The sequence below is a fragment of the Pipistrellus kuhlii genome, unplaced genomic scaffold, assembly GCF_014108245.1.
Source record: "Pipistrellus kuhlii isolate mPipKuh1 unplaced genomic scaffold, mPipKuh1.p scaffold_m20_p_2, whole genome shotgun sequence".
Classification (NCBI taxonomy): Eukaryota; Metazoa; Chordata; class Mammalia; order Chiroptera; family Vespertilionidae; genus Pipistrellus; species Pipistrellus kuhlii.
In genome coordinates, this window is record NW_023425515.1 from 124840544 (window position 1) to 124860808 (window position 20265).

The window sequence follows — 20265 nt, forward strand, 5'->3', positions numbered from 1 at the left end:
AACATGATTTTTTTTCTTGCACTAGAAAATATAGCTGCTCAGCCAAGATTAGTATTTCTTGTGCCAAACCATTTATTGGGATATAAAAAGAAAATATTAAAACTTTATTTTTCTTTCTATACTTAAAAAATTCATTTTCTGTATATGTCTTTTATATTATGTTAATACAGTATGATACATACATGCTTTATAAATAAATACTAGTAAGTAGATGTACAATATATTGGGGTTATCTAAAATTTCAAGTGTATTTACACTAAAAATATAAGATATTTTTAAAACACCTTTTTCATAATAGGAGTACACAATCAAAACATTTGGGGATTACTGTTTACCTTCCCTCCAAATCATGTCTTTACTGGCGTTTTGCAAGAGATTTTAAGTGGCTGAGACTCAGATCCTCACTGGAAAAGGCTGTGTTTAAAGTGATGTTTTTTATATGTATTTCTGGCAACTAAACTAATTATTGAGTAGAGTATAGCTAAGGAAAAAGCCTTCTCCCCTCCCCTTCCTTGCACTAATCCGGAAGGTTCATTCCTTCATTCATCATTTATTTTTATTTGATTTTGTTTTAATTCTTTATTGTTTAAAATATTATATATAGTATTACATATGTCTCCTTTTCCCCTTTTCCCCCATTGACTTCTCTCTAGCCACCTTCACCCCCCAGCACAAGACCTGATCTCCCTAGTATCTGTGTCCATTGGTTATACTTATATGGTTGATATCTTACCCCACCCTTCTCCTGTCCCCTGCCTTCCCTCTGAAGTTTGATAGTCTTTTTGATGCTTCTCTGTCTCTGCATCTATTTTTGTTCATCAGTTTATGTTGTGCATTATATCCTACAAATGAGTGAGATCATATGATATTTATCTTTCTCCAACCGGCTTATTTCACTTAGCATAGTGCTCTCCAGGTCCATCCATGCTGTTGTGATTGGTAAGAGTACTTTCTTTCTGCAGCAGCATAGTATTCCATTGTGTAGATGTACCACTGTTTTTAATCCACTCATCTGCTGATGGGCACTTAGGCTGGTTCTAAATCTTAGCTATTGTAAATTGTGCTGCTATGAACATAGGGATGCATATGTTCTTTCTGATTTTTTGGGATATATTCCTAGAAATGAGATTCCTGGGTCAAATGGGAGTTTCATTTTTAACTAGACCACCAACTTACATCATACACAAAAAATAAACTCAAAATGAATAAAGGAATTAAACATAAGATGGGAAAGCATAAAAATTTTATAAGAATCCATAGGCAGCAAAATATCAGACATATTTAGTAGCAATATCTTTACCAATACAGCTCTTAAGGCAATGGAAACTAAGGAGAAAATAAACAAATGGGACTACATAAAAATAAAAATCTTCTGCACAGAAAAAAAAATGAACAAAACAAGAAAGCTCACTGCATGAGAGAACATATTTACCAATGTTATATCCAATAAGAGCTTAATCTCCAAAATTTATAGGGAATCAAACATCTTAACAAAAGGAAGAGCAACAGTCCAATAAAAAATGGGCAAAGGACTTAAATAGACACTTTATGAGAGTGGACATACAGAAGGCCAAGAGACATATGAAAACATCCTCAAAGTCACAAATCATCTAAGAGATGCAAATCAAAAGGACAATGAGGTATCATCTCACACCTGTCAGAATGGCTATCATCAACAAATCAACAATGACAAGTGCTGGCAAGGATATGGAGAAAAAGGGACCCTCATGCACTGTTGATGGGAATGCAGTTGCTGCAGTCACTGTGGAAAATAGTATGGAGTTTCTTCAAAAAATTAAAAATAGAATTCTCATTTGACCCAGTGATCTGATTCAGCATTTATTGAATACCGCTCTGCGTAGAGCACAGTATTCAAGGATTAAGACATGGTCCAGATGGGAAACTATGGTTCATGTAAAAGTGCGGGGGGAACCCTTAATTCAGGCTGAAGATGCAGGAAAAGGTTTCCAAGCCGAGGAGAGACCCATAGGCAAGGCAGTGCTGGGTCACCCTGGATAAGGAATAAAATAGAGCCAGAACTATTTGGTCTGTTGGAAGAGGAAAAAAACAAGCTCAAAGGGGCAAGATGCCAGGTACTCAGCGTGATAGAAGGAACAGTAGATTGGACTGGAACGGATAACATAAGGTTCTATATAGAATGTCATGCTAAAGAGTCTGAGCAACAGCTTGTGAGAGAGTTATTACCACCCCCCCTCCCCCATTCTAACACATGAAGAAACAGACTCAGCGGAGGTCAGTGATAATGTGGGTGTACAGCAGAGCTGGCCCATAATCAAATGATTTTTTACTTACAACTTAGAACTTTTAGGAATACCAAACAAAAATGCCATAAAAATGCTTTTAAAAAAAACACAACATAAAATATACTTTTTTTTTTTTGGATTGTCGATTAATTGTCATGTGGGTTTCCCCTGGTTGAGTAGCTCAGTTAGAGCATCTTCCCAGCATGCTCAGACTGTGATTTGACCCAATCAGGATGGAGATATATATATATATATATATATATATATATATATATATATATATATATAGTAATCAAGCAATGAATGCATGAATAAGTGGAACAACAATTTTTCAGAATTGTTGGAAGGATTAGAGATATAAACAACATGTAAAATCTCTGTCACATAGTAGGCACTCAATAAATTGTTGCTATTATTGCTATTTTCTGTTTTAATTTTTTAAAAACTCTGTTACAATTCCTGACAAATAGCCATTTTGTTGGACAGAATCTGTGCAATCTGTGAGTCTGTTATATAGCCAAATAATTTTTCCAACCCTTATACATTAGAATTAAATACAGAATAATCCTGTAGATATGGATAACTTCAGCTCAGTTGTTTCATAGCTGTGAAAAATGTCACCATTTATTTAATAGCTAATGTCAAAATAGGGTTAAAGCAGCATGCACCATAGTAGAGCAGTTGGGTTTAAGTAAACCTATCTGTTTCTGCTTAATTCCCTCAACTTTGTGGTAGAATGAACAGTTTTACTAGAAAGCAATCAGGAGGACGATGGCATTGGCGGTGGCCCTGGCAGCTTGGGATGAGTGTGAGTGACAGAGTCGGCGGGATTCTTCAGAGACTGTTCCCGCTCTCCTCTGCCTCTCAGTCTGCAGTCTCGGCCCATTTGAGGAGGAATGCTGGCGTTACAGCTGTGACATTTGATAAGAAGCTTGATCCTGTTCAGAAACTCTTTGTGGACAAGGTTAGAGGACACAGAACTAAGCGACAGTCAGCTGGGGAACCTGCTGGTACTGGCCCAGAGCATCAGCGAGTGGAGAAGCAAATGTACGGTATGGCAGACATGACTGTGTTCCCTGACTTCAGACTTGAAGATCCCAAACTGGAAGACATTGAAAAACCCCATGCTTAAAGAAATGTACATTTTTATCTGGTAATTTTCCCTAGATAAGTTGTACAACTGATCAGAAGTATCAGTATAAACATACATTTCAACAACTGTCAAATATTCTTTCATTCGAATTCCAAATAAATTATTTGATGATGTTGGAGGGCGGGGGAGGAGAGGAAGGGGGGAATAATCAATGTGCAATTCTTTTTTTTTTTTCCTGTGCACTTTTTTCCTTCCCTATATATAAAGTGACTAGTCCCGCTTTTGGCAGGACAGTCCTGCTTTTTAACAATTTGTCCTGCATCCCACGGTGTTTTTAAAAAGTCCCAAATTGTTAAAAATCGGGACTGTCTAGCCCAAAGCGGGATGTCTGGACACCTTAATAGTCCTTCTTAATGCCAATGATTCTTATTGGGTTCTTCACAGATAGCAATGAGGTTTAAGCATAGTATTACTGCATTCCTCATTCAATGGGGAAATGGATTTGATGGGGACACTGGATTTGGAGTCCCCACTTGGGGCAATGTGGACCATTTAGAAAAAAAATGATAATGCGGCAAACTAAACAATATCTTTAGAGAACTAATCCCTCCCAGAAAAAAACTAGCAGAGTCATTCTTTTGCTCGGACCTTATTTTGTTAGAGACATAAATCTCAGTTATAAAATCAGCTGAGAATTCTGCTATGCAACAAAGCACACACACTTGTCAGCGTTACCAAGTTTCTGTGCATTCAGAGCATCTTACTCATTCTCCATTCCCTCCGGAATTTCTCATCAGAGGCCTGAAAGATGTCACTTAATTGGGTTCATGATCCCCATTCTGTTCTTTCCTCTAAACAGTTCTCCTAAGAGTGCTAATTTATGCATTCTGTTTCAGTGGAGGCTTTAACACTAAAAATGTCCATTATTAACAACATAATTTTTGTCACTTATCAGCAAAGTCTCAGCGAGCCAGCCCCCTTCACCTGAAAAGTTCCCTGCTTTTTCGAACCATTGCTCTGCTGAAAGCCAGCACTTGCCAATCCTGTGTGCAAACCTCAACCTGCAGGGGCATATTACCTTCTGCCCCTCAACTCCCCCTCCCAAAGACAAGTTTCATCCTGCTTCACAGTATGTACATTACTTAATCCTAAACAGCCCCATCTCTTTTGCCTTTGTATCAGCAACAGTTTCCCCAAAATTGTTTGCTTTTCTAGTAAAAAGGATTTTTTTTTAAATGGAAATATCCCATATTGTAAAGGTCTCTTACTTTGTAACAAGAGCCTTTACAGGGGCCCCTTTGAAGTTTGCTGAGCCTGCGCCTGTCTCCAGAGTGGGAGGACTCTGGGGTCCCCCAGACATCAGCGTTTTCTCGCTGCAGGGGAACTGGCAACCTGAGGTCAGGGTGTGGGCCCTGCAGACTCTACAGCTGAACCCCAATTCGAGCCTGGAGAATGCAAGTGTCTACATAGCTCATTCCATGCTCCATTCAAATGCCACCTCCCTTATCTGAAATGTCTCCTGACCACCCTTTCTGAGGTCATACTCTTTCTGTCCAACTTCCCTGCTTTATTTCCACCCTTAGCCCTCATGATGGTCTAATGTGCCATGCAGTTTGAGAACATGCCCTATGATCGGCCTGCTTTTTAAAACGTAAGCCCCATGATGGCAGGAGCTTTTGTCCTTTTTGTTCACCCCAGTATCTCTGGCACCTAGAATAGTACACAGTACATATTAGGTGCTCAGCAAACATTGGTTGAATAAATGAGTGCACTGATGAAGACAGAAAGCAGGCCCAGGGCCATTTGCTGCCATTCCACACTGCCCTCGGCCAAGGACCTCCTTCTCGGGCAAAGGCCACGTAGTTCTCAGTCACGGACCCTCTACAGACTCTGGTTGTCCCCTGGAAGCCTGAGGTTGGCAGATTCGTCTCTTCAGTGGGCAGAGACTTGGCTGGGGGTGCGATGGGTATGTCTTGGTTCTTTATGTGCATAAGTTGAATACATCAAGCTTCATCCTCCTGTGGATACAAATAAGATTATATTTACATTGAAATAGAAACCATAAGGGGCCTTAGCTTCTACCACCTTCTGCTTGCTGTAATTGCAGGGTCTCTACACATCTTCCTCAGTTTACTAGTATTTCTGTTTACATGCTTCCATTTCAGCTCTGCCAAGGCCCTTGCCCGATGTTCCTACAGCCAGTGTCCTCCCCAGGCCCGGCACCTGAGCCACCTTGGAGCTTCCTCTCCGCAGCCCCGCAGATCCTCTGTGGGCTCTGGGAGTGAGGGGAGGAGGGCAAGCAGCTCTGATTCTGCTCGAGACTTTAGTGACCCCAGCTGTTTCTGGGCTTGGGTCTACACGAGGTTCGGATTTTACGGTTTCTGGGCAAACCTTCAGGGTGGTGAGGAATGAAGACCTTGGATCCTCTTCTCCTCTTCTTCCCCTTCTCCTTCCAGGTGCCCATGCAAAAATAACACCCTTCACCTCATGCACCCAACACAGATGTCCCTGTGCAAACGGACACGAGGGGTAGGGCTCTGGAATTGTCAGCCCGGGCCAGGGGCCTCCCGTCTCTGGCCTCACAGGACACCTTGTAGCTCTTCCTCATTCTATCCGGGATTCCCGTAGTGTGGCGGCCCCTTGGCTACTTTTGACTCTTCAGTTCGTGGAGGGTCAGGAGGCAATTCTACCTCCGCCCTCCTGGGAACACAATCCCAGCTTGCTCAAGGGTTTCTGGGACAATCTGCTGCTGACATCGGTGCATAAAGCCCAGTTATTTCTCTCTTTATACACCACATGTGTCAAACACAAGGCCCGCGGGCCAAATCCGTCCCGCCAGGCCTTGCAATGTGGCCCGCACAGCGCTGTCATCACTGCACTCCGCTGCGTTTCCATCACAATGACAGTTTATGACTGTTCAGTAAACCATTCGGCCCACGATTTAGGCTGGATTTTAGATTTTGGCCCCTTCTCTGATTGAGTTCGACACCCCTATTATACACAAACTCACTGAAAGGAGCACAAACCAGCACAGCCCTAATAGATTTAGGGCTAAACCAGTGTTCTTACACTTCACAAAGGAGAGTTTCCTGGTAGAAAAAAAAATCCTGAAGTCATTCTCCCATGGGATCTTCCTTTACCTACAATATCGAATAGCCCTTTTCATGCCCTTCCATGCGTTTAGACCCCCTCCCTCTCCCACACAAAGCCTTGGTCAATATATCACTCTCTATAGGCCTTGAGTGTAAAAACTATGGTTTTTAATTTTTTTTTAAATGCACATCCTTTTTTTATTTTTTTTTTAAATGCACAAGAGAATATGCTGTTTTCAGCATCTTTTAATAATTTGGTTGTAGCTAAAAGATGCCTCTTAGATGTAAGCAGTAGAACTAGGAATAGCATTGTCTACAGTGACCAATGGTAGGTGTCCCCCGCTGAGCTGTGAAGCTAGTCGTCCTGGAGTTATAAATCCTGAGCCGGGAGCTCTCAGGGCGGCTCCCAAGGCTACGGGGTCTCACAGCCGCTCCAGACCCCTCCTCCCTCTCTGCCTGTGCGACTGTGCACTGGGCCCGCTGAGTCTCCTGTTGCTTCAAGCCACTGCTCTGCACACTCACCCTATTTTGCTATAGCTTTAGGACAAACAGAAATTTCCTGAAGCTCCCTACACATGCTTCTCTTTGTAAATGGCTCAAAGCTGAGAAAACATTGAAAACCAACTCTTCTCGGAGGAAAAAGAAAATACATAGGGTTTGTCCCTGCCAGGAAAAGAGGCACTACACTTTCACCCCGAGGTGCATTTATCTTTTCCTGAGGGGCTGGTTCTCACAGAGCAACAGGGCACTCTGCCCCACTGGGCCTGCAGACCACTCCGCATCCTCTTATCCCGGAGCCTGCAGGCCACAGGCCAGTTCCAGCTGACGTTCTTAGCTAGATAGTGGCCCGGCCTGTTGTCTTCCAGGCTCCATGCGAAGTCCACCATTTCTGTAAGTAAATGTTTCTTGTGGAGAGGGTGCTGAAGGGCTGCTGCCTCCAGAGTCTGTTTTTTCCAGAAAATGGGGACTGTTTTTATTATCAAATGTCTGTTAGCCTTGTGACCTGAAACAAAGTATCACCAAGGTTTGAATGTCGTAAACTCAAAAACAAAAAACCCGCATACTCCAGCATTTTAATAAGTGAAAACGTCAATTTGCAATTAAGGCTCAAATTTTCAATCGCCTAAGTGGCTGACACTGATTCTACTTGGAATCACGGCTGATTTATTTATCCTGGAATCAACGCAATGCCATTATGTCTTGGTGACAACAGAAATAAGCTTTGGCCAGGTCTGTGCATAGTTTGGGGATGAAGAAAATAAGTTTTGAAAGGCAATGGGCATTGCTGATTATAGATTTTTATTAGGAACAGATGTGGAGCTGCGGTTTTTAGTGGTAGACAAACTGTTATTGAAACAAGCAGCTGACTAAGAACCATATAGCTTTTCTTTTCTTTTCTTTCTTTTAAGAAAGAGAAATCTTAAATTAAATTCATAATCTTTTTCTTCAAGAGATCGCACAATTATCAAAAACAAGCTCTGAGATATTTATTTATGCGTGTGTTGAATAGTGCACAAAAAGGGAACGCCATCTTGGTTAATATATTTCCGGGCTGAAGCAGAGGCTTAGAAAGTGATTATAAAAACTTCTTTTACCCCTGTGCTAACGCTTCAAATTGGTTAAGGCTACCCGCTCCTAACAGTTTCATGCTCTTAGAGTACAGCAATGCCAAAGGCCAAGTTATATAATGTATTTTGTGTATTCCAGGGCTATTTTCCTCTTCCTTCCAGGATAGCATAAGTATTTTTTATTTACTTGCTGTGCATTTTGGGCTGGGTCAACTAACAGGGAGCCTTTAGACGTGACTGATCATTTCCATCTCACTCTGCCACCCCTTTTGTCCCCACTTATTTATGGAGACCCTGTCATTTAAACAAGGATGGAGAACTTTTTTCTGCCAAGGACCATTTGGATATTTATAATATCATTCAAGGACTATACAAAATTATCAACTTAAAAATGAGCCTGCTATATTTGGTCAAACATTTAATTAACTCACCCCTAATGAGGGCTAGACCAAATGATTTCTCAGGCCTTATATGGCCCTCAGACCAGACGTTCCCCTGGTTTAAGGATACTCCCCAGAAATTTCAAGTGGCACTTCCAATCATCTACCATTGGCTAGAACCTATTCACATGGACACAACTAGCTTCCAAGGAGTCTGGGAAATGGAGAGTTATTCTGAGTGGCCATGTGCCAGATTACAGAATCAGGGTTCAACTTCGTAGAAGAAGGGAAATCAATATTGGGAATAATAGTAGGCTGTACCACAGATTTGCACTAATTTGCACTCCTATTAACAGGGTAGGAGAGCTTCCTTTTCTCCATGTTTCCATTAAAATTTGGTATCATCAGATACTTTTATTTTTGTCAACCTCATAGACATTTGTTTTCTTTTTTAAAAACATTTTCATATCCATGTCCTACTCCCATTCCTTCGCCCTTCACAGTCAACCAATATAATATATTTAATACATATCTTTGTTTATACTGTGTATAATGAGTCTTTTTGAGTATGCACCTATTTTTATTTTTTTATTAAAATTTTTCATCATATGTCTTTATTCACTAAGCAATGTGTTTTTAAGGTCTGTGTTGCTGCTGTGCACTATTTTCTTGCTTCTGACTGCTACATAATCATCTGTCATATTCATTCACACATCTTACTGGCCCATCTTCCCAATGATGAACACTCAGGTGGCTTCTAATTCCCCACATCACTTTCATCTTACAATGAGCCCCTGTGATGAGTATCATTCCAATTTTACAGATGAGAAAACTGAGGTACCAAGTAGTTTAACCTTTCCCCCAAGTTCAATAGCTAATGTATTCTACTGCCTCTAGAAAGAAGGAAAATGTGCCAGAGAAAATCCACCTTAATTATAAAAGGTGAGAGTCTCTGGTATGATTTCAGAGGTTCCAGGTAAGTTATCCCGCTCCAAAATATGTCATCATTGCATTTGGCTGCAATGATGCCCCAAAGTTAAACACCAAGATTCATTTCTTTGAATTAATGATTCCTCTCTGACCAGAACCCAAATACTATATAATAAAATCCTAACATGCTAAGTATCCAGTTGACTGGTCAGCTGTTCAATCAAGCAAAGAGTAATATACTAATGATATTCTAAAGCCACTCAACAGCTCACTGTGACGTGCACTGACCACCAGGGGGTAGACAGTCGACCCCTCACTATGACGGGTAGGTTAGCTTACTGCTGGGGCCTAGCTGATTAAGACTGAGCAAGACAGGCTGCCATGCATGGAGCCCTCCCACATTCCTCCTTGGCAGATTGTGCACCAGTGGTGTCCCTTGGCCTGGCCTGCACCCTCTCTCAATTCAGGACCCCTCCGGAGATATTGGAGAGCCAGTTTCAGCCTGATACTGCAGGCCAGGTGGAGAGACCCCATTGGTGCACAAATCCATGCACCGGGCCTCTAGTACATTATAAACCTCATTGGTTATTTACTCCTCGTTGTTAAATGCCTTTTCAGCCCCTTTCTGGAGGTAAAAGATTAGGTGAGGTAGATAGTTCTTGAGGTGTTAAGAGTGTATGAGTGGGGATGGTATGAATCTAGGAAAACAGTGGCTTCAACAGACGGCAGCCTAAACAATTTTCTGAGTAGTTCTCAAAGCATGATCCCCGGGCATGGGCAGCAGCATCCCCTGGGAACTTGCTTCCGGCCCCCATCTAGACATTCTGAATCAGACTTTCTGGAGGGAGAGCTCAGAAACCTGGGCTTAATGAGCCCTTCAGGTGCTTCCAATGCCCACTGGGGTTTGGGAACCACAGGGTTCTCCTCTGTAACAGGAAGTTCAGGGGTAAGTAGTCAGGGCTGGTGGTAGGGCTCAGCGATGCCACTGAGGGCCTGCCTCCTTCTCTACCCCTGCCCCAACACCTTTGCAGATAGCTTCATGGGAACGAGAGGTACTCTAGATGCCGTGTCTTCACTCCAGGTAGGAAAGAAGGGTGATCTCCAGTGGGCGGGGCTTGAATAGGGAAAACAAAAGTCTTTCCCACACGTTCTCTGCTTATGTCTTCTTGACCATCAATGTCACAGCCATTCCCAGATGCTTCAGAGTCTGTCTGTCTGTCTGTCTGTGAGTCCTGCGTGTGATGCTCTTGTTCCCATGTCTCCCCGCCCCCCTCCAAACACACACACTGGGATTCTGAGTAAGAAGAATGGGTGGATTGATGTTGCGTGTAGGCAGTTCAGCAGGCTCTAGGAATTGCATTTAAAAGCAGAGATGAGAGAAGCTAAAACAGAGCAGTAAGTGGTGAGGAATGGACTTAACCTGCTCTGGGATTGTTCTGGAGGCTGCCCTTAACTTGGAGAGAAGAGATCACTGCTCTTCACAACCCCGGGCACCCAAGAAAGATTGCTGTTTCACCTGCAGGAACAGCAGTTGTTTGGATCTGTGGCCAGCAGTTCCCTTTTGTCCTCGGGGATCAAGCGAAGTTCCATAATTCACAGTAACTAAATCTGAAATACTAGCCTCAGCACGAGAATGCCTTCTACCCTGCAGAAACCACAGAAGCGATTAGCGCTGGGACAGAAACAGATTACGGAGGGCTTGTTATGATGAGTTTGTTTACATGAACTCCCCGCAGCCCAGGACAAGGGATCATCATTTATTTTTTGCTCTCGGCCTTGAGCCTGTGTTTTTTTCCCCTGAGCATCTCTGCCTGTTGACTTAACTCTCCAGCTCGGGGGGGTTTTCACTTTCTGCGTGTACTTGGGAATAGGCCCCAGATTGGAAAGAAAATAAATATCTTTATCTTAGTCCTCCAAAGGCCACCTTTTGAGAAAAAAAGCCAGTAAGCACGGGGGGCTACACAGTGCCAGAGACATCCTTTGCTCGGTAGCCCTGAGCAAGCTTGCTTCCCTGCCTTCTGCCGGGAGGGGTGGGGCCGCCACACCTTTCATGTTCCCAGCTCCTAGCAGCGGGTTGTGTCCATCAACACTACAGGTGGGTCCTGCGAAGTGCCAAACAAGCAGCTGCACAGCCCAGGGACTTTGAGCTGTTTGCAGCTCTCCTCTCTTTGTACCCCTGCCAACTCACACACACCTGGGACCTCACCAGCTGCCTGCCCACTGCAGCCCCATCTGCACCACGTGACCTAATCCTCATTCCACCTGCTCCTCTTTGGGGCGCAGCCCCATCCCCATCTTGCCTAAATAGGCCTGGGGAGCTTTGAACCAGACCTCCGTTATTCACGCCAGCAACAGCCAACTCCCACTCATTTCATGGCAAATTATGAGGGATTAGGGTTTACTGGGAAGAAAGGCTGGAGCTGACAATTAATCAGCTTGGCCATTGGGGATCAAATTGAGTTGTACAAGAGACCTTGGCTCTCGATGGAACCAATTTCTCTCTTTGGCATGGACTGAGCATACAATCATGACGTCCCATCTTTCTTCTTTGCATATAGATGTTGGTTTGTAATTTTAAAATGCAGCAAGGTCTGAGGCCAGTTCTGCCATTTGGGTTTTTGTTTTTTGTTTTTTGTTTTTAAGATAGTGTGGGGTTTCTATTTCATTCACCAAAGAGTTCTTTTTGTCCCCCTTTGTCTAAGAAAACTCTCAGATGCTGGGCAGTAAAATCTGAACAATCTCAGATCTGTGTCTCCAGGGAGGTGGGAAAAAAATCCAGAAAAGGACCCGGAAATACTATGAATAGAAATTTGACCGTCTAGCACCAGAAGTGTAAAAATCCACAGAGACTACTAATTCTGAGTGGGGATTAGCAGTGACTTTACAGAGGAAGTGGCATATGAGCTGAGTTTTGGAAGATGAGTGGCAGTTAGTACTTCTCTCTGGGCAGAAGCCATGAAGTGACCTGCAGTCGGGCCTTTTCTCTAATTGTGCCTGACAGTGTTTATACCATTTCTGCTCCCGACATTCTAGGCAGGACTACAGTCCAAGGCTACACTCGGTAATCACCTTTGAAAACTGCCAACAAACATGAATAACTCTCCTGGTGCCAACTTTTTTCAAGGAAGTAATAAAGGTAGTCTTGTGGCCAATGGCAGCAAGCATGAAAGTCTCTTTCTGGCTCCCTCGCTGCCTTGTGACTTTGGACATAATATATCAATTCATTGCCCCGACAAATGTGGTTTCTTTGGGATGGTGTTAATCAATCAACAAATGAGTTGTAAGCACTTACTATGTGCTTGGTACTTATTCATTGCCACTTCTTGGAGTGGCAGAAAAGATGAAAAATAGGGAATAGAAAGTATGCTGATGGCAATGTATAAGGAAAGAAGCGGCCTTCTTATTTTAAAGCAGGATATCATTTTCAGAAGTTACTAGAGTGGCCAATAAGTTTGTATGTATTTTGCCAAGTTTAGAATTCTAATAACTTGTCTAGTACCTTTTAACAGCCCCACAGACACCACTACCCCTGTTTCTCTTTTGATTAGAGATCGTTGACTGTGGTAGACTAGAAGGCCCTGGTGCTTGGCACCCATATTTTTGGATCTCTCTTTTGGGAACACAGAGGACTGCATTTCTTTAGTTCCTTTAGTTTAGGTATGGCCATATGTCTTGCTTTTACTAATGAAAAGTTATTAGAAATGGCATTTCTTATCTGAGCCAAAGCATCAGGTCCTCATTGCACAACCCTCTCCAGCCTCAGCTTCACAGGAGCCTATTTGCATAAGAAGGTATCTTGCTGAGCCATTCAAAGGAAGTGAGCTTTGAGTCATACAGACCTGCAATGGCCTCTGCTTAAGTGAAAAACAAAAAAAAGAACAACCTTTTTAAAGTTCTTTGAAAGCCATTGAGATTTAGGGGTTGCATGTTACTGCAGTGTAACAGAGCCATCCTAACTAATGCAGCAGCTGGTTAGACATTATTAACTGTTCACCTGTTAGAGACTGGAGTAGATTAGATCACACACACCCTAGGTAGGATGGACAAACAGGAGTCATCTTAAGACATTTCTGTGCATACAAAGGCCCTTTACATGCATGTACAGGCCTGCAACAGTCACATAAGTTATCTCATTTTAATTCTCGCAGCAGCACTGTGTGATAGATATTACTCCTCACATTCCACAGACAGGAATTACAGAGTTCAAGCAGCTTGCCCAGGATCACGTGAAAGTGGCCAGTTGGTGCCAAAGCTCAGGGCCTTTCCTTTATCCTCTCTGCTTCCCAGGCTGCTTATCTAGACTGGCCCCTGAAGTTGTAGTATTTTATACATATTCACGAAAGCCAAAGCTCACCTGGACCAGGTAAGTAGCTTCCCCTTTTTTTCAATGATCTCTACTCTCATTCTCACCTGAATTCTGAATCGTGTCTAATAATATTGGTGTCAAAGAAACCAGACAGGAAAATGTGGACTAAATAGGGCAAATCTATCCCAACTTTTGGAAAAAGATAATTTTTTTTCTTTTTTTGAGATGTTTGCTACATAGATAAATCAAAGACCCTTGACTACTGACAAAGGTTACAAAACAACACAGAAATAAGAATGTGGTTTTACAAAATGAGAAGAATACTTGTTTTAACCCTAGCTAGTTTGTCTCAGTAGATAGAATATCTGAAGGCTGAAGGATCCCTGGTTCAATTCCCAGACAGGGCATATGCCTGGGTTGTAGATTATGAGGAAGCAGCTGATCAATGATTCTCTCTCATTGTTGATGTTTCTATGTCTCTCTCCCTCTCCCTTCCTCTCTAATATAGATATATACTAGAGGCCCAGTGCATGAAATTTGTCCTGGGGATTGGGGAGGGTGGGTCCCTCAGCCTGGCCTGTGTGCTCTCAACAGTCCAAGACCCCTTGGGGGATGTCCACCTGCCAGCTGAGGCCCCATGCCAGGGATCAAGCCTATGTTGGCAGTCAGACATCCCTCTCGCAGTCTGGAACCCCTTGCTGCTCCTTACCACTAAGCTTACTGCTCCTTAGCACTGCTGTGGAGGCAGGAGAGGCTTCCTCCACCACCACTGACCTCACCAGCTATGAGCCTGCCTCTGGCTGAGTGGTGCTTCCCCTGTGGGAGCACACTGACCACCAGGGAGTAGTCTTGTGTTGAGCGTCTACCCCTGGTGGTCAGTGTGCATCATAGTGACTGGTTGTTCCACCGTTCGGTCAATTTGCATATTAGGGTTTTATTATATAGAACATGTGGCTTGAAATAGCCAGACACATGAAATATTGTCACCTAAGATCTGAGTTTGCAACTGTAAGTTCTGTAGGTTTATCTGAAATCTAAATTTAAAAGTTGAAAATGATTAAAAGTCTATTTAAGCTGAACTGTAGGTTTTTCTATTTTGTGTACATCAATATTAATAAGAATCCTATTATTATTTCCAATACATTCCATTGGTGAAGGAAGAAATTTAAATGGGAGCTTTTGGAAAATTTTGATTGGGGATGTGCTAGCACTTAGACTTGGCTTTTGCAATTGGAAACAAAAGTTCAGGTGAATGAGCAGTGGACATGCTCTGCAAAGCAAGATGTCAAAGTAGAAGAGGCTGTTCAAAGAAGCACACATTCCTCTTAGAGGGTCATCACCTGGCTCAACAATACCGCCCCTCCTTATTTCCCCACCCCCACCCTCCCAGAAACTGGACTGCTAGAAATATCCATTGCTTTAAAAAATAAACAGTTCTTTATTAGGTTAGTCTAATTTCAATGTATGTATCATCATTTCATAGTGAAGGTAAAAGATAAAAATTACCAGAGAGATGTAATCAAGTATATATAAACCGAGGTGGTTTATTTATATTATTTGTATGCCATGAGAGTTTAGCTCCAGGAATCTACAACTCACTCTGAATGTGTTATTTCTTTTGTGTTATTAAGTTGACTCCGAACTCATAACTTAGTTTCATTTCCTTTCTGCAGTTAATTGTTAATGTGTGCCGTTTTAAGGAGCGGTTTAAATAAATGCTTTGTCCACTAGAGTCACAAAGGGGCATGCATATATAAATAACCACCTGTGAGTTCCTTGCGGGCAGCATCCACATCAGACTAGGTTTTAAAAATCCTTGAGGCACTTGGTCTTGCATTACATAGGTGTCTAGTAAGTGCCTGTCAAGTAGGCTAAGTATATACTTGTATCATATAATAAGGCTCAGTTTATATTTGTGCAAACTCTACAACAAATAGGTTGCTGTCCTCCTTTTCTTTATTAAAGGCTATTTTTTTTAAAGCATTTTTAGGTTCACAGTAAAATTGACAGCAAAGTACAGAAATGTTTCCGTATGCTTCCTGCCCCCACACAAGTATAGCCTCCCACCTGATCAACATTCCCCACCAGGGTGGCACATTTGTTACAGCAGATGAACCTACACTGACACATCATAATCACCCAGGGATTATAGTTTACTTCAGTTCACTGTTGGTGTTGTACATCCTATGGCTTTGGGCTGGCAGCTTTTTTATAATGGAAACTTGTTGATTTTGCTTTTAAATTTTATTGGGTTTTGTTTCAGACTCATGAAAAATGCTTAATTTTAAAAATGTTTAAATTGCAAAATAATCACAAATTTACAGAAAAATTAGAGCTGCAGTTACAAAGACCTTTTCCTTTTTGAGCCATTGGAGGCTGAGTGCTGCCCCATCACCCTGATATCTTCAGGGTAGATTCTCTTCTACTATCATGGGCATTCTCCTGCGTGACCCCAGCACCACCATCAAAGTCAGGAGGTTGACATTGACACACTGCTGCCCTCTAATCCTCAGAGCCTATTCGGGATTCTCCTATTTTCTCATCACTGTCTCACCTTTATGCTGAAAGGATCCAGTCTGCCATCACACATTGCATTAGCGCCCATCTTCCCTTTCTTCTGTTGGAAGCAGCTCTTCAATCTTCCTTTGGTTTCCATGCGCCTGACATACTTTGAAGTGTACAGGATAGTTATTCTGTAGAACATCCCTGAGTTTGGATTTATTGCTCCTCTCTCGTGATTTGATTCAGGTCCTACATCTTTGGCAAGAATAACATGGAAGTGGTGCTCCGTCCTGCCCTGACAGGTGGTGCACGATTTCAGTTTGTCCCCTTCGAGGCGCTGGGCCATTCCATTGCTTCAGATAATGTTCACCAGGCTTCTTTCCTGCCAAGTTACTGCTTCTCCCATTCTTTTTTTTTTTTTTTTTTCTTTTTTTCTTTTATTGATATTTATTTTTATTTATTTATTTATTTTTATTTATTTTTATTTTTTTGCTTTTCCCTTTCTAATAAATATATCTCCTGTGGAGTGGTATTTTGTCACTATGCAAATATCCTATTTCTCACCCAAGTTTCACTTTATTTATGAAAATGTAAGGATTCATAAGTTCCTATTTTATTTGCTCTGTTAAATCTGTAAAATTATTTCTCTTCATGCTGGAATTATCCTGCATTTGGCAGTAGGAACTCATTCAAGTGTGAGTCTGTGCTTTTTTTATATGACTCCATCCATCATTCCTTGAGCACTTGGTTTCTGGCACGGAAATGTGCTTAAGGCTCATGGTGTGCTTCTCCTGCCCCAACCCTGGAATTAGACATTGCTCTGAGGAGCCCTGGTTCCATTTAGTGGTGAGGCCAATATCTGGCCCCTAAATGAGTTCATTTCTGCCAACAGGACTGCTCCCAAGCACTCTTAATGGACAGAGCTGGTGAACATAGATGCAAATACACATGTTTACACACACTTCATTTGTATTTATTCTATATCTATCTATAGGTTAAAAATAATGAGTTCATTCTAATTTCTCCACTTCCAATCCAACCCCATAGATTTATTCTATTTTTCTCCCGTTATGTATTTCTAATTCACACCTCTCTTTTCTGATAGTGAAAAAGCATGTAAACTGTAAACTAAATTGTTTCTCCCAGAATCCATATGTTGAAGCCATGCAATGGCATTTGCTGACAGGCCTTTGGGAGCTGAATAGGTTGGGGTGAGATCAGGGAAGTGGGACCCTCCTGACAGATTTAGTGGCGGCAGTGCCCAGACTCCCTGCCAGGTGAAGGCACAGAAGCTAGCTGTATTGAAGCCAGGAAGAGGCCCTCCCCGCCTCCCTCTCCCGCCCCTATCCCACCCCTGCTCCCCTGAGCTGGAGCATACTGACATGCCGATCGCAACCTCCAGAAACAAAAATAGAACATTGGTTTGTTTTAGCTACTTCATCTATGGTATTTCATTATGGCAGCCCAAGCTGACTAACACACATGGTTTCCATTACTCTTACTGTACTTGGTTATCTGACCATCCTCCACACTGAGCCACCCTTCCATGGGGAGAACCTCCTCACCTTACTTGGGCTCTGACATCTCATCCTGGGATGTCATCATCATGACTCACTCCCCCCCACCTCCCCTCTTCTCCCCAAACCCTCCCCCGCCCCCCCAGAAACATACACACATGAAACTCTACTTTTGTCTTCTTCATCTAATGGCTTTGGGATCAATTGTCTCAAAAGAGAAGGAAATAGATTTCTTTAGTTCCCTAAATTATCACTTGATCACTTAGAGAGATGAGCTTTACCAAACAAAAGTCTTAAAAGGGTTTTCTAATCACATATTTGAAGCTGGAAGGAGCCTTAAATGTAATCTAATTCAACCATCTTATTTTATTTAATAATTATTCAGTGTCAAGAGGTATGTTTTCTTACTTTGACTAAAGAGAAATTGAGTTTTATTAAAAATAAAAATAAAAACAGGACATGCGATGTAACAAGTGCAAATGCATTTACAGAGTGATGGGAGCGGTAACTACAATGAGACTGCACAGGAGAATCTGGGCTACACAAAACACACATGTGTCTTACTGGGGAACTGTGTAGAACTGGGCCTACAGGAGAGACTACAGATAAGTGTGTGCCCTTAAAGGTGAAGCAGATCTAGGGGTGGGGTGGCAGAGAGAGCTAAATCCAGGATAAACAGAGAAAAGCAACAAAGGAGCCAATGCCTCCATGAGCCTGATTTGATTGGGGAAGGGAGGGGCTTAGGAAAGTGCAGTCAGAGAGCAGAGCCCGCCTGGAGAAATTGAATGGATTTATGACTCTCCAGCCAGGAAGTCTTTTAGATGATGCATTTCAGACAGCACCGAGATCAATGGTAAATAGAATAGAAAACCCAACGGCAGTGACTTAAAGGGATAGGAATGGATTTTTCTTATTAGGAGTTTGGAGGTTAGTGGTTGCTGGCAGTGGTTCAATAGCTCACAAATATAGGATCAATGTCTGTGATTCTCTTGGCCTTTCCTTCATGGCTCTGAGGTCGCTATTTTTTTTAAATATATTTTTATTGATTTTGTACAGAGAGGAAGGGAGAGAGATAGAGAGCTAGAAACATGGATGAGAGTCATCGATCAGCTGCCTCTTGCACACTCCCTACCGGGAATATGCCCGCAACCAAGGTACATGCCCTTGACCGGAATTGAACCTGGGATCTCTCAGTCCCCAAGCCGACGCTCTATCCATTGAGCCAAACCGGTTTCGGCTGAGGTCGCTATTATAGCTCTAGGCATTCCATCTGCATTCGGGACAGGAAGAAAGGAAAAGTGGTATCTCAAGACATATTTATCAATCTTTATCAGGAAAACAAAAGCTTATACAGAACTCTGCTCCATCACCACCCCCAGTAGATCTCCAAGGACTGCACATCAGCTGGAATTTTCACATCATCACTTCTTTCTTCCAGGAAAGCTGGAAAAGGGAATCGTTAACTTTCCCAGCTTCTATTGTGGAGACAAGAAGGGAAAAAAGTGATTGGAATGGGCATCAGGACCAAACAATCTATTTGACTGCCAGAAAAAGAGTGATCGATTAGTTTCCATTTGCCATTTTAAAGATAAGAGAAGTTTTAGTTGAAGACAGGGGGGAAAAATTAACCCTCCAGTCAGTTACTGAAGCAGACAGTGATGCCTCTATCCCTGAAGATCTCCACGTTGAGAAATTCCCAATATTATGAATCTTAGAAGATTTAGACATTCAGTTGCCTGAAGCCCGGATCAGGTGGTTCTGTTAGCTCTATGAGTATTGGATTCACTGTTTCAAAGCTATGCATTTCCTAGCTCTGGAAACACTGTGAGATACAACACAGTACAGAAAGTTACCCCTTTTTTGTCAGTCCTTCTCCCCGTCCATACACTTCATTCAAGAAACTCCAATGGCACTTTTTGCTTGTTGAGGTTCTAAGGCTAATGCTGATTTTCTTAATCAAGACTAGTCTCAGGTATGCCAAGAAAAAAGAAAGCCAGGCCAGTGTTGTTCTGTGGTTGAACATCAACCTATAAACCAGGAGGTCATGGTTCGATCCCAGGCCAGGGCATATGGCCTGTTTACAGGCTCAGTCCCCAGTAGGAGGCATGCAAGAGGCAGCTGATCAATGATTCTCTCTCATTATTCATGTTTTTAACCTTTCCCCCTCCCATTCCTCTCTGAAATCAATTAAAAAATAATAATAATATATTAAAATAAGGAAAAAAAGAACTGGATAAATGAGGTAGAAGTAAAAGATCAAGAAATCAAAATTTGTTTAGTTTACCAAAAGGCATTTGGATAAAGCTGAAAATTGATCTAAGACCCTGTTAGGTGAATGTGAAGCAATTGTTCGAATACGATGTGAGCATTTTACAGCAAGAGTCACAGAACTTTCCTAGACATAATATTATACAAGATTATGTGTTATGCTTACCTCTTAAGTAAACACATTTGTGAATTGCTTGGCAATCCTTTGGAGAGCCCCGGGTTTGTTTCTGCTTCACATTGCACTGCAGTCTTGGCTGCACAAGGTTCCCTAATGGCAACAACTAACCTTTTCCAGACAAGCCTTCGTGCCCTGGGGCAGAGGAGACAATGGCCCATTGTGAACTT

The 20265-nt window shown here is 42.3% G+C and overlaps 1 protein-coding gene and 1 long non-coding RNA gene across 3 annotated transcripts in view; one reads left to right on the top strand and one right to left on the bottom strand.

Moving 5' to 3' along the window:
- Positions 1-2563: 2563 nt before the first annotated feature.
- On the top strand, positions 2564-3483 carry LOC118723918 (ATP synthase-coupling factor 6, mitochondrial-like). Its single transcript, XM_036446733.2, has one exon. It carries the CDS (start codon positions 3001-3003, stop codon positions 3394-3396), a length of 396 nt encoding a protein of 131 aa, XP_036302626.2. The 5' UTR covers positions 2564-3000; the 3' UTR covers positions 3397-3483.
- Positions 3484-4301: 818 nt separating this feature from the next.
- The window catches only part of LOC123652685, a 37262-nt gene continuing 21298 nt past the window's right edge, over positions 4302-20265 (bottom strand). The window contains exon 3 of one of the 2 annotated variants that reach the window (XR_006742145.1): positions 4302-5375. This is a non-coding gene — a long non-coding RNA (uncharacterized LOC123652685). Of the gene's footprint in view, positions 5376-19300; positions 20231-20265 lie in introns of those variants that run through there. The other variant, XR_006742144.1, reaches the window with a different exon arrangement.